We start from the raw sequence: 15,400 nt of genomic DNA, 5'->3' as shown, positions 1-15,400 counted from the left end.
ATTTTTTATAATTGTTGCAAATTAAAAAAAAAAAAAAAAAAACAGAAAAAAAAAAAATCACATGAACAAAAGTATTCACAGCCTTTGCTCAATACTTTGTTGATGCACCTTTGGCAGCAATTAAAGCCTCAACACTTTTTGAATATGATGCCACAAGCTTGGCACACCTGTCTTTGGGAATTTCTGCCCATTCCTATTTGCCTCTCAAGCTCTATCAGGTTGGATGGGAAGTGACGGTGACAGCCATTTTTAGATCTCTCTAGAAATGTTCAATATGATTTAGCTCTGGGCTCTGGCTGGGCCACTTCAAGGACATTCACAGAGTTTTTATCCATTGATGTTTTGGCAATGTGCTGTGCGTCGCCCCGGTCAGAGATCAAGAGCACTCTGAAGCAGGTTTTTATTCAGGATGTCTCTGTACATTGCTGCATTCATCTTTCCCTCTCTCATGACTAGTCTTCCAGTTCCTGCTGCTAAAAAACATCCCCACAGTATGATGCTGCCACCACCATGCTTCACTGTAGGGATGGTATCAGCCAGCCGGTGTCTGGTTTTCTCCAAATGAAACGCCTGGCAATCACTCCAAAGAGTTTAATTTTAGTTTCATCAGACCAGAGAATTTAGTTTCTTATGGTCTGAGAGTCTTCAGATGCCTTTTGGCAAATTCCAAGCTGGCAGTGTCTTCCGTCTGGCCGCTCTACCATACAGGCCTGATTGGTGGATTGCTGCACAGATGGTTGTCCTTCTCGTCTCTCCACAGAAGAACGCTGAAGCTTAGACAGAGTGACCATCGGGTTATTGATCACCTCCCTGAATAAGGCCCTTCTCCTCCGATTACTCAGCTTAGATGGCCGGCCAGCTCTAGGAAGAGTCCTAGTGGTTTCAAACATCTTCCACTTACGGATGATGGAGGCCGCTGTGCTCATTGAAACTTTCAGAGCAGCAGAAAATTTTCTGTAACCTTCCCCAGCCTTGTGCCTCGAGACAATCCTGTCTCTGAGGTCTTCAGACAATTCCTTTGTCTTCATGCTTGGTTTGTGCTTTGACATGCACTGCCAACCCTGGGACCTTATTTAGACAGGTGTATGCCTTTTCAAATCATGTCCAATCAACTGAATTGACCACAGGTGAACTCCAATGAAGCTGCTGAAACATCTCAAAGATGATCAGTGGACACAGAATGTACCTGAGCTCAAATTAGACCTCCACAGCAAACGCTGTGAATACTGATGTACATGTGATTTTTCAGCTTTTTTATTTTTAATAAATTTGCAACTAATTCAAAAACTCTTTTTTCACATTGTCATTATGGGGTATTGTGTGTTAAATTTTGAGGAAATAAATGAATTTAATCCATTTTGGAATAAGGCTGTAACATAAACAAATGAGGAAAAAGCGCAATGAATACTTTGTGGATGCACTGCAAATTTATTTATATGCATCTCAAACTTTCTTGTTGGAGACGAAAATAAACCAAGGCCACTGATTTAGTGGTTTTATTATGAAGGAAATTGATTTTCAGACTTACAAGGCACTAACATTAATTACAAACATATTTAGTGGCCTGCAAATCACGTTTCCCCTGATATATTACAATATTTAATGTAAATGTTCAAGCATGCCATAAAATGCTTAGTAGGGTCCTCACCATGTTCTGATATAGGACTTACTTAATTGCTAAGACCAGCAGAAGTGTGTGCGTCAGAGCATAACCCAAATGCCAGAATCACTTTTAAAACACTAATCCATACATGCATCAGCAAAAGGGTTTGAGTTACAGTAACAGTAGTACAGGAATGACATAAAGACGCACCACCTGCATGCTAAGCGAGCCCACCGTCTACTCAATCCCCCTCTCTCTCTCTGTCTGCCATTGTTTATGTCTCTCCAGGGTTTGCAAACAAACCCACACAGCCATCATTCACCCGTATGTTTGTGAGTGTGTGTGTTTCCGTCTCACACTCAGACACTGCGGCAGGCCACACCTGCCTCTACACTTGCATGTCCTACAACCACCTACACCGTTGCCACGACGACAACAGACATGTACATCATCGCGACAGTTTAGCATACATTAAATTCAAGGTTAAACCAAAATAAGGTTTGTAATATTTATTTACATCCTCAAAACATATTCTTAATACTGCTGTACATGATCAACCTGCTCAAAGTACGCTTGAGAAACTCATGAAGGAACATGAAGGAATTACGTTAGCTTAAGTTCTTAGTTTTTACAAATTTGAATGTTAAAGAACTGTTAAATAAAGTTTGGTTTCAGACTCATTTAAATGGCACCTATTTGACCTCTTTTACAAGATGTAAGATAAGCCTTTGGTGTCTCCAGAATGTGTCTGTAAAGTTTCAGCTCAAAATACCCATCAGTTAATTTATTATAGCCTCAAGAATCTGTCCATTTTGGTGTCTGAGTACAGTGTAGCCTGTGGCTTTAAAATGCAAATGAGCTGCTTCTTCACACCCACCGCTCCCACATGTGTGTCTGCTTTTTAAACAAAATAGAATAAAAAATATTAAATAAAAAATTAATAAAGTAAAAAAATAATCAAAAGAAAATAAATCAAAATTAAGTTAAACAAATTAAACTGAATAAAAATTTTAATTAAATAAAAAATGCAAGTAAAAAAAATCAATGAATTAAAAAATAAAATTAAAAGATAACAAACAAAAAAAATTTATTAAATGAAAAATAAAAAATAATAAAGTAAAAAATTAATTAAAATAAAATAAAATTTATTAAACTAAAATAAATAAAAAATACATTTTATAAAATAAAAAAATATATATAGAATAAAACTTTATTGAAAACTAAACAAAAAAAAACACAAAACAAACTTGAATTTGTTTAAAAAAAAAATTTCATAAAAAAAAAAAATTTAATCAAAAAAAAAAAAAAAACTAAACAAAAAAGAAAACACAAAACAAAGCAAACTTAATATTTATCAAACAACAAAAACCAAAACAAAACAAAAGCTGGAATTTTTCAAAAAACAAAACAAAACACACAAAATGAAACCGAAACCGAAACAAACCAAAACAAAACAAAAACATTTGTTCTAAATATTCTTAAACATTCTGTTCAGTGTTTAATATAGAAGTAAAATTGAAATGCAAATCCTCACAATGCATTTCAATTTCAGCCTGACAGCATGTGTTCCTCCACCATCGTACTGTACATGTTCACACAAACACACGCACACACACCCTGTTCACACCTGATTACACCTTCAATCTCCTCATCAAGCAGTCAGTGTCTCTCTCTCCTCATTCAGCTCTCTGTGGATTTCTCATGTCCTCACTGACTAATGAAGGTATGATACCATCACTAATTAATAAGCTCCATTGTTGGCCCGACTCTCTGCGCTTCTGTTGTTCCCCATCAATAGCCTGTAATAACTTCGCTCATTCAGTTCTCTCTGAAACCTTGGAGCCAACAATAAACTCATAAATGACTCTATTAGTTCAATACACACTCCTGGTATTACTACACAACCCAGCGCATGTTATTTCAAGGAAAATCACAACCGACTTACTGTAGTTTCAGCCGATGGGTGAATTAGGGATGTACTGTACAATAATTATCAGACCGATAAATTATCGGGAGATATGGGTAAAAAAATATGCCAATTTTATCACTCAGATAAATACTGTTTCGTTTCTTTTGTTTCGCAGATGGGTTGTAGCTGGAAGAGCATCTGCTGCGTAAAACATGTGCTGGATAAGTTGGCGGTTCATTCCACTGTGGCAACCCTGGATTAATAAAGAGACTAAGCCGACAAGAAAATGAATGAATGATTAATGAATGAATGTTTCATAGCGCGATTCCAAATCCCAGAGCATATTAGTAATTTGTTTTGTGATTTACCTCGTTTCATTTGTGTATATTTGACTATATACACAACCTAAAAAAATATTGTTGCCTGTCTAAGTTTTAGGAACAACAAATAATAACTTGACTTCTAGTTGATCATTTGGTATCAGAAGTGGCTTATATAAAAAGCAAAGGCCTCTAGATTACGCTTACTTTACCAAAACAAAATATGATCATGCCTCGATTTTTAATGATTTCATTAGGACAGTAAGGGTCTGAAATCGCTTTGACTAAAGTCTTGTCACTGAACAGAAATAATGTCCAGTATAAAATATAAAGTCATGCTGCAGTGGAATCAGAATGAAGTGCCATAATTTACAAAATACTGCAAACAGTAAGAGCTAAAAAAAAAAACATCAATTTTTTTGTAAAATCTGGCAAATTACATTTAACGGCCACTATAATAGGTACACCTGTCCAACTTCCTGTTTTTAAGACCAATTTCTAATCAGCCAATCACATGGCAGCAACTCGATGCATTTGGGCACGAAGACATTGTCAAGACGATCTGCTGCAGTTCAAACCGAGCATCAGAATGGGGAAGAAAGGAAATTTAAGTGACTTTGAACGTGGCATGGTTGTTGGTGCCACACGGGCTGTCTGACTGTTTCAGAAACTGCTGATCTACTGGGATTTCACACACAACCATTTCTAGAGTTTACAGAGAATGGTCTGAAAAAGAGAAAATATTCAGTGAGCGGCAGTTCTGTGGTTGCAAATGCCTTGTTGATGCAAGAGGTCAGAGGAGAATGGCCAGACTGGTTTCAGCTGATAGAAAGGCAACAGTAACTCAAATAAGCACTCGTTACAACCGAGGTCTGCAGAAGAGCATCTCTGAACACACAACACGTCCAACCTTAAGGCAGATGGGCTACAGCAGCAGAAGACCACACCGGGTGCCACTCCTGCAGCTAAGAACAGGAAACTGAGGCTACAATTCACACAGCCTCACCAAAACTGGACAATAGAAGACTGGAGAAACGTTGCCTGGACTGATGAGTCTCAATTTCTGCTGCGACACTCAGATGGTACGGTCAGAATTTGGCATCAACAACATGAAAGCATGGATCCATCCTGCCTTGTATCAACGGTTCAGGCTGGTGGTGGTGGTGTAATGGTGTGGGGGATATTTTCTTGGCACACTTTGGGTCCATTAGTACCAATTGAGCATCGTGTCAACACCACAGCCTACCTGAGTATTGTTGCTGACCATGTCCATCTCTTTACGACCACAGTGTACTCATCTTCTGATGGCTACTTACAGCAGGATAACGCGTGAATCATCTCAGACTGGTTTCTTGAACATGACAATGAGTTCACTGTACTCAAAAGGGCTCCACAGTCACCAGAACTCAATCCAATAGAGCACCTTTGGCATGTGGTGGAATGGGAGATCCGCATCATGAATGTGCAGCCGACAAATCAGCAGCAACTGCATGATGCTATCATGTCAATATGGAGCAAAATCTCTGAGGAACATTTCCAGCACCTCGTTGAATCTATGCCATGAAGGATGCCAAATATGGTCCAACCCGGTATTAGTAAGGTGTACCTAATAAAGTGGCCGGTGAGTGCATGTATCAATACATCCCTCTTTAAAAACCTTCAGAATATAGATATGAACAAAACTGTGAAGTTTGGTGCATGTAAGTGCTACTGAAGTGAAGATTTATAGCCTTCAAATCTACAAAATCTGAAATTTACAGGCATAAGTTAATAAAGTACAATAAAAGAAATGCATAAAGGTGTTCTTTAAATGTTTTCTTTCTATTAAACTAAAAAAAACACCTTATAAAAATCCAAAATTGAAAGCTGCATGTAAAAACTGTGCTTCTGCCTGCAGTGTCTCCCCTTAACTAATTAACAGCCACATAAGTATTAAGTCATTGCATTAAATCTACTGAATTAGGTGATGCAAACCACTAAAGCAGCAATTTTAATGCTTGTTAATGCAAGGTTACCAAAACAACAGCACATTATTATAGATTTCAGGAAGCTTTACCATTGGGATCTTGATCCTGACCTTCAGCTCTCACATGCCAGTCAAAAATCCTCCTTAAAAGTGCTTCAGGAGGGAACCAGACCCCCACAATCCACCGCAAACTCACATATTGATACGCAACGACCCACACTGCAAAATCCACTCAACTCCCGAGCGATAAAAGCAAGTCCCGCCCAGCATTTCAGACACAAACGCGTCCTGTTTTTGAAGTGAACTGCGAATGGCGCTTCATGTCGACTCTGTCCTTCAGCGGTTTGGCTCTCCCTGTGCCCGCTGCTGTATGCCAGCCAGCTATGTGATATCATTGATTTCCCTACATGGGCTCGGTTGCCATGGTAACGGTAGACTCCCCTCTCTCTCTCCTTTTCATTCCAGTGGTGTTTGGAGACGGCGGATGCAGCCAGACGGGCAAACACACCGAGCAAATATACAGGAGAGGACGGATGGATTCCAAGGAGAGGAATGAAAGGAAAAGACAGATGGATTTACAGATGACTGCAAATTTAAGCTCGACACCGATGAGGATTTCAGGGTTTGTGTGTTTAAAAGTAGCACGTTCATGATGTCAGGGTGGTTGCCACAGTGTTGCCATGTGGCCTTAGAATGTTGAGTAGGGATGCTCCGATCAGGATTTTTGCAAGTAATGATTCCTTGTCATGGTGATCAGCCGATACAGAGTACCGATTCTGATGCTTCAAAGTTGCTCAGACTTTTATTTCAGTATGTTGATGCACTGAAATTGAATATTGAGTAGGGGGCGGGGCTTTCTTTTTGATCATTCCCTTGTAGCAAACTAGCAGTAAGAGGGGCGTGGCTGGAAATATTTTGTCTGAAGCATAAAAAAAGAAAAGGAGCGACTGATATATGCTCAGAAGCCCATAGAGTCAAACTCAAATGTATGGAGAGAATTTAAGTGGAAAATCATTACAAGATATTTCCGCACCCCACAAATTGTAGCAAGGATAAGAATAGGCTCATCTAACAGATGCTGGAGAGAATGTGGTGATCATTTAGGGAAACACTCTCATATCTTTTGGTTTTGCCCAAAACTGCAGCAATTTTGGAATGATATCTATAAGGTACTTGGAGACATATTCTGTATTGATATTCCCTTTGATCCAACTATGGCGGTCCTGGGTATGGTGCCTGAGAGCATGGTGGAACGAAGAAGTATTTATTTATTTCAAATACTGCTTTCTGCAGCACTAAAATGTATCACGTCTAACTGGCTCAGATCAGACCCACCTACAGTACGTATGACCATTCATTCATTTTCTTGTCGGCTTAGTCCCTTTATTAATCCGGGGTCGCCACAGCGGAATGAACCACCAACTTATCCAGCAAGTTTTAACGCAGCGGATGCCCTTCCAGCCGCAACCCATCTCTGGGAAACATCCACACACACTCTCACACACACAGTGATACACTACGGACAATTTAGCCTACCCAATTCACATGTACCGCATGTCTTTGGACTGTGGGGGAAACCCACGCGAAGGCAGGGAGAACATGCAAACTCCACACAGAAACGCCAACTGAGCCGAGGTTCAAACCAGCGACCTTCTTGCTGTGAGGCGTCAGCACTACCTACTGCGCCACTGCCTCGCCTACGTTTGACCAATGGATAAAAAAAATTAGAGAAATTTATGAAATAGAAAGAATAACTTCTTGCCTTAGACTCCAGATGAATACATTTAAAGCAAGATGGAACCCAATTCTAACAATTATACATGAGTAACTTTAAACATACAACATAGATTTAATAAACAGCTACATTACATACACAATAAGTATATGAGATTTCTCCCAATTGCCCCCACACCCCCCTCCTTTTTATTTACTTATTTATTTATTTTTTTATTTTATTTTTTTAATATATATATTTTATATATAACTTCAACACAATATACATTGTATATATTGTTTTAAAATGAAATTGTGTAAATGTCCCCCTTTTTTTCCCCTCCCTAATCTTTTAAGTATCTATCTGTATCCTTACTGACTATTTCTGATGTATCTCTGATTTTGTGTTCTAATAAAAAAAAACTGTAAAAAAAAAAAAAAAAAAAAAAAAAGAAAAGGAGCCACTTAGCTAACACTATTCGAAACTAACTTTCTTTTTGCAGTGGATTAACTTTAGTTAGTTACCTTTGTGCGCCAGTAAAATAAGCATTGTACATTTGGATTTCTCATGTACGTCTCATGTAAAAAAATAAACTTTGTTTAAAAAGTTTTCTAAATTGTTTAAATATGCAAAATCATTCATTAGATATTCCTACCATTTCCTCATTAGAGGCAGCAGTCATAGGACACTGTTATGATAAAGGTTCAATCTCCCCTTTGTACAGATTATTCATATCTTGCTCTAACGAATCAAAACTAAGCTTACGGAAAGAAGATATAGAAGATGAAATATCTCTAGAGGATTGGACTCATGTAAGAAAGCTCAGATACAAACAATCAATAGTAGCCTGGAACTCGTCCAGTACAAATGGTTAATACGAACATGCATGACTCCTGCTATATTGTATAAGTTTAACGATAATATTCCAGATACCTGTATAAACTGTAATGAGGTAACACTTGACCACTGTATATGGGAATGTGTGAAAGTCAAACCCTTTTGGCAAGGTGTTATTGAAATAATTAACCAAATTTTATCAAATAAATTGTCATTAGATCCTAAGATTTTTATCCTGGGTATATATCCCTCTTACAAAGCAAAGAGGTCAGATTCATAGAGGTGTATTTTACAAGCTAAACGCATTATTGCTCTTAATTGAAAAAATATAAATTAATCTACAATAGGAAGGTGGATTAAAGAAATGGCGTCACATTTGTCAATGGAAAAGATCACCTACATTGTCAAAAAGCAACAAAATATGTTTGAAGATATCTGGAGACCATTTAATAACTTCCTGAATTATAATGTAAATGTTGGCAGTCTGCTACAACAAGTACAAGCTTAAAGGGAGTAGGGGAGTATTATGGCCTAAACATGGTCTAAAGGTAACTCGTACCATACCGTACTGCACCAGTCAATAGAAATGGGTCATTAAGGTCCACTGTCAACACTTCTTAAGCAAACAAGTCACACTGAGTTAGTCCAAGTCACTTTATATATTAGTCAATGTGGTAAATTCATATGACAAAAGTAGCACATTCATCAGGCTAGGTTATAACCGCCATCTTATCCAGCATATGTTTTACACAGCGGGTGCCCTTCCAGCTTTAACCCAGTACTTATACACACTTATTCACACATATAAACTACGACAAATTTAGTTTACTCAATTCCCCCATAGCGCATGTGTTTGGACTGGTGGGGTAAACCGGAACACATGGAGAAAACCCACGCCAACACAGGGAGATCATGCAAACTCTACACAAAAATGCCAACTGACACAGCCGGAACTTAAACCAGTGATCTTATGATACCGTATCACCTACATAGAAACAATGATATGCAAATAAATCTCTGAAAAGTTAATCATTTGTTAGAATATTTTAAAGTTTCCATGTGCCATTTGTTCCTGTTCCAGAATGAGCATCAGCAGTAGTGTTGGTTGACTTAACAAGAACCAATGAGATGACAGTAAAGAGGAGGAGGATGAAAGAAGTCATTAGAGGTGGGAGGAAGTATGACAGTCTGAAGAGGAGAGAGGATGAGGAAAAAAAAGGATGACAAAGGCTACACGGCAAGCGGAAAAACACCAATCAAAGACCTTCTCAATATTTAAACATCATAATGTGAGAATATAGATATCAAGCATCATTTGTAGAATGTGAAGCTGTGGAGGATCAAGACAACAAAGGCCAGATTCAAACCATCACCTGCCATTCCATCAACCAGGCTCAATATTTTTACTTGTTCTTAGTGCTATGTTTGGAGAGTTTTCAGGAATTCAGGAGTTTCTCTGGAGAGTAATTTTATGCAACTAATGAGACAAAAAGTACAGAGCTTTTCTATTTAAAAAAAAAGAAGTGAAAAAGGCTGCAAGTTCTATAAGAGATCAAGCCTTAGCAAAGGTAAGGAGAAATAACACAAACGTAACTTAAAAGTAACGCAATGTACTACTAGGGCTGGGCGATAAAATCATTATCAATATTTATTGAACGAACACCATTGTCAATATCGCTAAAAAAAAAGATTTGGTATGTAGTATCGGTATGAAGCGCTATGGATTGATTAAAATGTTGCTGCTGAGGGTGTGCCTTGGAAGAAATAGCAATAAGCTCAATGGATGCGCTCTGTGATTGGTCTGTGATTGGTCAGCTTGGTAGCGCTGCCGAGTCTGGGCGGGACCGAGAGCCGCGCGAATGGCGCGAGCGATTGTTTACAAGTGTGGAGTCCCGTCAAGGAGCTCCGGATGGAAAGTTTGGTTTTGTGTTTACCTCATAGTTAAAGTTGTTGCACGTCCGCCGGTTCCTGCCTCAAAATGAGCGAGTTTGAGCCACTTGTACAACCCGGAAGTGTTCAGGGAACGCAAAAAAGCAGCGAAGAAACTCGACACAGAGAAAGATTTACACCTCACTGCCAACTAGTGTTTCGGAAGTGTTAATGAAGACCAACAGAGACAGCGCGCAGAAGTATAAATGCACAGCCACGCGCGTTGCCTGCGCCGTGGGTTACGCCGGTCACCTGACGCAGAAGTATAAATCAGGCTTCAGAGGTGCACAAATTAAGCCCTGCTTGTGCCCCATTCACACGAGGCGTCAGAGTCAATGCTTCCCATTCACGTCAAGTGTTGCCGAACTGAACTGTGGATCCTCTGCGCTGCTTCAGCAGCATTGCTTGTTGCAGAAGTTGGTGATTTCTCAACTTTTCAAGGACCAATAGAAGGGTCAGCCAATCAGATCGCTTTATGCAAATACCCCAGCTCAGACAGTAGCCGATTGCGGACTAATTTAATTGGCTGACACTGCTATGAGGATCACGTCAGCCCCAACATCAGTTAGCCCCTCGGTCGAACGCTGACACCCCGTGTAAATGTATTGGTAAAAAAAATTCAATAATTATTGATACTGGTACATATGAAACATGATATCATAATTTTTTTTGCAATATTGCTCAGCCCTATCCATTGCTTACGGTAAAAAGTAATGCAACTACGGCAGTTACTTTTTGGGAAGTAACTCAATATTGTAGGGTTGTAACGGATCACTGTTGATCTGTGATTCGTGTGGATCACAACCCACAGTTCGGAACACACGTGACCTGTGGATTAATAAATTTATTCATTCATAGATTCATCCTAAATTTGTAACAATCACACAAAGATTGCCTCTTGCCTCGTTAAAATCACATGAATGAAAGCATTTAGACTTTGCTGTAAAATATAATAATGATGGAAAAAGTTATGGTGGGTTATTGGAGATGTGGTGGGTTTCTCAGGTTATTAAAGGTGTTTTCTGTCACTACATGTTTGGCCTGAATTAATGCATTCAGTGTGAACTGCACGATCAATCAGTAAGAGATCAGGATCTCAACACTCACGCAACATAAATTATAAATGATGTTGATTTGTATGTATTTATTAATCTTTTGAATCGCTGCATTTAAATCTGTGTTTCAATAACGCAAAAATCAAGAAAGTCTTTAGTCTTTTGAGTTAGTTATGAAGTTACAAACAGTCAAATAACACAGACGTACAGGGATAACAGCTTATAGTTTAGATAAAACCACTGATGTTAAAAAAAAAAAAAATCACCATCATATGCATTTATCGGTGCTCAAAAATGAAAGTTGTAGGCAGCAATTACATTATTTAATAATAATGATAACAATATTAATAATAATAATAGTAATACATTTTATTTAAAGGCGCCTTTCTAGCAACTCAAGGACACCGTACAATCAACAAGAGCAATAAAACAACCAGTACTCTGCTGCTATTTTGGGATTTCCGCCTGGATTTTGCCTACCCAAATTTAAAAGCTTCCCAAATCCACATGCAGAGGTGTAAATGCAAAAAATTGGTATCATTTTAAAGAAAACCCTTTGCATTTTCATAAAACAATATTGAAAGTGTTTAAAATATCTGTATATGTCGTCTGTGTTATAATAAACACCTAAAAAAAGAGGTGCTTTTTGTATTTTTTTTTTATAAACTCAAATTAAAAAGTGTACCTTTTGGGTTCTGTGTGGTCTAGCGAGCTATAATTAATGTTGGTGGTTCCTGCACATGTCTGTAATCATAGGGAAAAAAGAAAAATGTCTCTACCATAATCTATGCAAAAGCTATTGTATTCCAACTGATGAGAGGTGCTGTACAAGCCACAGGGAGCGATCATTGTTTTCATATTTCACTATTCTTTTGTTTGATCAAACATAATTCACTGTGTTTGGACCACATCAGACATATAAAAGGATTACTTATGCACATCACCTCAAAAACAGAGGAGAGTGGCCCTGAAGCGCACAGCATAGGGTAAGAGATGACAGCTGTCTGTGCTATCTGGGGCTGCTTATTGATCATAAATGTATTGTTTAAACTTCTACGACATGGAAACACCACAATTCATTCAACAACTGTTTGATATGTGAATATAATTCTTTATAAAGAATGCTCTAACCGTATGAGCACCGGCAAGAGCTTTCATTTGAGCTATAACTTGTACATGTGTCATATGAAAAATATGAAAATAAACCAACGAAAAAACAGCCATCAAAAACATGCCACTGAATAATTCTTCAGAAATGATCATCTAGCAATGAAACAGGAAGTTTTATGAGTGAATACCTGAATTATTTATTGAAAATTAGACTAAAAATAAATAAGGGTTATACTAATTATAATGTTAGATTTTTACATTTAGCATTAGCAGCAACAGTAGTATTAGCACTGAACTTTTCACAGCACTGAATATGTTCTTGTCTTTGCAGTGCTGTTTTTGTAATAAATGGAAAGAAAATGACATTTGTCTCCTCCCCTTTCTGGCTGATCTGAAAATGGTCCAATCCGTGACTAAAAAAACCATAATGTGATCCAAACCGTGAGATTTGTGATCCGTTACACCACTACAATATTGTAATGGATTACTTTCAAAAGCACTGCTGTTGATAGGCATGTGTTACCTGCTGGCGAGCGCAGTTGGTGTTGACCAGCGTGGCTGCGTGCTGCGGAGGGTATTTGCTCCTCTGATGCTCCATGTCGCTGCTCTTCTGGAGTCTGGCAAAGGCCTCCATGTCTGGGTTGGAGAGGCGGCGTGTGCTGCTGGCCAGAGTGTGATAGCGGCGCTGGTATTCGGCATCATCCCCACGCAACATCACAAGCACTTTATCGGACCGCTGCTTCTCCAGATCGCCCTCGACTTCTGCCTCACACACCTGTGGAGAAAACAGAAGGTCAAGAGCTGCTTATCTGGAAGTGTGATGGAGCCGTTTAGTTGAGGGCAAAATGATTCGCCCTCCTGTGAAACATTTATTCTTTTTCAAAGATTTCTCAAGTGACATTTAACAGAGCAAAGAATTTTTCACAGCAATTCTGATAACATTTTTGCTTCTGGAGAAAGTCTTATTTCATTCATTTCGGCTAGAATAAAAGCAGTTCTTAATTTTTTAAAACCATTTTAAGGTCAATATTATTAGCCCCCTTAAGCAATATTTGTTTTCGATAGTATAACGATGGTATGTTCTGTAGACTATGTCTTGTCTATTTACCCTAACCTGCCTAGTTAACCTAGTTAAGCCTTTAAATGTCACTTAAATTGAATATTAGTATCTGGAAAAATTCTGTCAAATATTATTTACTGTCGTCATGACAAAGATAAAATAAATCAGTTATTAGGAATGAGTTATTAATACTATTATGTTTAGAAATGTGTTGAAAACAGATTCTCTCTGTTAAACAGAAAGTGGGGAAAAATAATTCAGGGGGGCTAATAATTCTGACTTCAACTGCATATTTATACTGTACACACTAAACAGTTTTAGGAAGTGGAAATCTGATGCCGAAAGTGCTTGGATGGCATGCTATCAATGGTTTATTTTGTATCAGCAAAAGCGTTTTATAGGAATATTAACCCACAACTCTCTGGTTTCTCTGTTGTGTTTCTAAAGTGAATATGCTTTGACCCCTAACAGTATTAAAAGGAGAATAAAAACAAAATAATAAAAAGCTACTACTACTAATACTACTACTACTACACCTACTAATACAACAACTACTACTTCTACTACTACTAATATTAATAACAATAATAATAATAATAATAGGCGACACAGTAGCAAGGTAAGTTTATTTTATTTTATAACAGGTGAATTGGGTAGGCTAAATTGTCCGTAGTGTGTGTGTGTGTATGTGTGGATGTTCCCAGAGATGGGTTGCGGCTGGAAGAGCATCCGCTGCGTAAAAACTTGCTGGATAAGTTGGCGGTTCATTCCGCTGTGGCGACCCCAGATTAATAAAGGGACTAAGCCGACAAGAAAATGAATGAATGAATGAAAAATAATAATAATAATAATAGACATCAACTAATAAATAATACAACATAATTATAGAAAATATTAAAACGTACTAAAATAAAAAACATAATAAAATAGTTTAGTTTATTTTTTTATAGTATAAAATTGTTTATATCATGATAAATTGGTAATAATAATAATAATAATAATAATAATAACAACAACACAAAAAACTATTACTGCTCATTTTTATTACTATTATTATTATTATTATTATCATCATTATAATAATCATCATCATTATAATTAATATTATTATCATCATCATTAATAATAATAATAATAATAAACATTCTCAACTAATAAATGGCATGATTCATAGAAAATAATTAAACATACCAAAATAAAAATATAAAAAACATAAAAATATAATAAAGCGTTTATAAACAATAATAATAACACTTATATTAATAATAATAATAATAATATTAATAATGATGATTATGATGACGATAAAACAAAATAATACAAACTACTGATACTCATATCATTGTTATTATTAACATTAATAATAATAATAATAATAATAATACACAATAATATCAATAATAATAATAATAATAATAAAGAACATCAACTAATAATTATGTTATTAATAATAACATGATTCAAAGAAAATACTTAAACATACCAAAATAAAAATAGAAAAACAAAAAACACTAAAATAAAATCATTTGTTTATAACATGATAAACTGTTTGTAATAATAATAATAATAATAATAATAATAATAATAATAGAGGTTGATGATGATGATAAAACAAAATAAAAAACTACTGATACTTATATTATTATTATCATTATTATTATTATTATTATTATTATTATTATTATTATTATTATACTAGCAACATCAACTAATAAATATTTTATTTTCAATAGCAAGATTAATAGAAAATGAAAAATACCCAAATAAAAACATTAAAATAAAAAAAACATTAAAATAAAATAATTTATTACATATAACATAATAAACTCTTTATAAATAATATAACAAATACACTAGTTATCTTATAACACTAATTATACATTGCATCAACCAAAAT

The 15,400-nt window shown here is 36.5% G+C and overlaps 1 protein-coding gene across 24 annotated transcripts in view; it reads right to left on the bottom strand.

Moving 5' to 3' along the window:
* Positions 1-15,400, bottom strand: part of srcin1b (SRC kinase signaling inhibitor 1b) — a 133,522-nt gene that overhangs the window by 85,506 nt on the left and 32,616 nt on the right. For 23 of the 24 annotated variants that reach the window (XR_012399187.1, XR_012399190.1, XR_012399192.1 and 20 more), the window contains exon 2: positions 12,967-13,218. Coding sequence is in view for 20 of the 24 variants with exons in the window: in NM_001423741.1 (NP_001410670.1) it covers positions 12,967-13,158 (192 nt within the window). In the remaining 4 variants the exon portion in view is untranslated. Of the gene's footprint in view, positions 1-10,283; positions 10,368-12,966; positions 13,219-15,400 lie in introns of those variants that run through there. The other variant, XM_073940548.1, reaches the window with a different exon arrangement.

This window comes from Danio rerio, chromosome 24 (genome assembly GCF_049306965.1).
Source record: "Danio rerio strain Tuebingen ecotype United States chromosome 24, GRCz12tu, whole genome shotgun sequence".
In the NCBI taxonomy this organism is placed as follows: Eukaryota; Metazoa; Chordata; class Actinopteri; order Cypriniformes; family Danionidae; genus Danio; species Danio rerio.
This window is presented reverse-complemented; position numbering and strand designations above follow the sequence as displayed.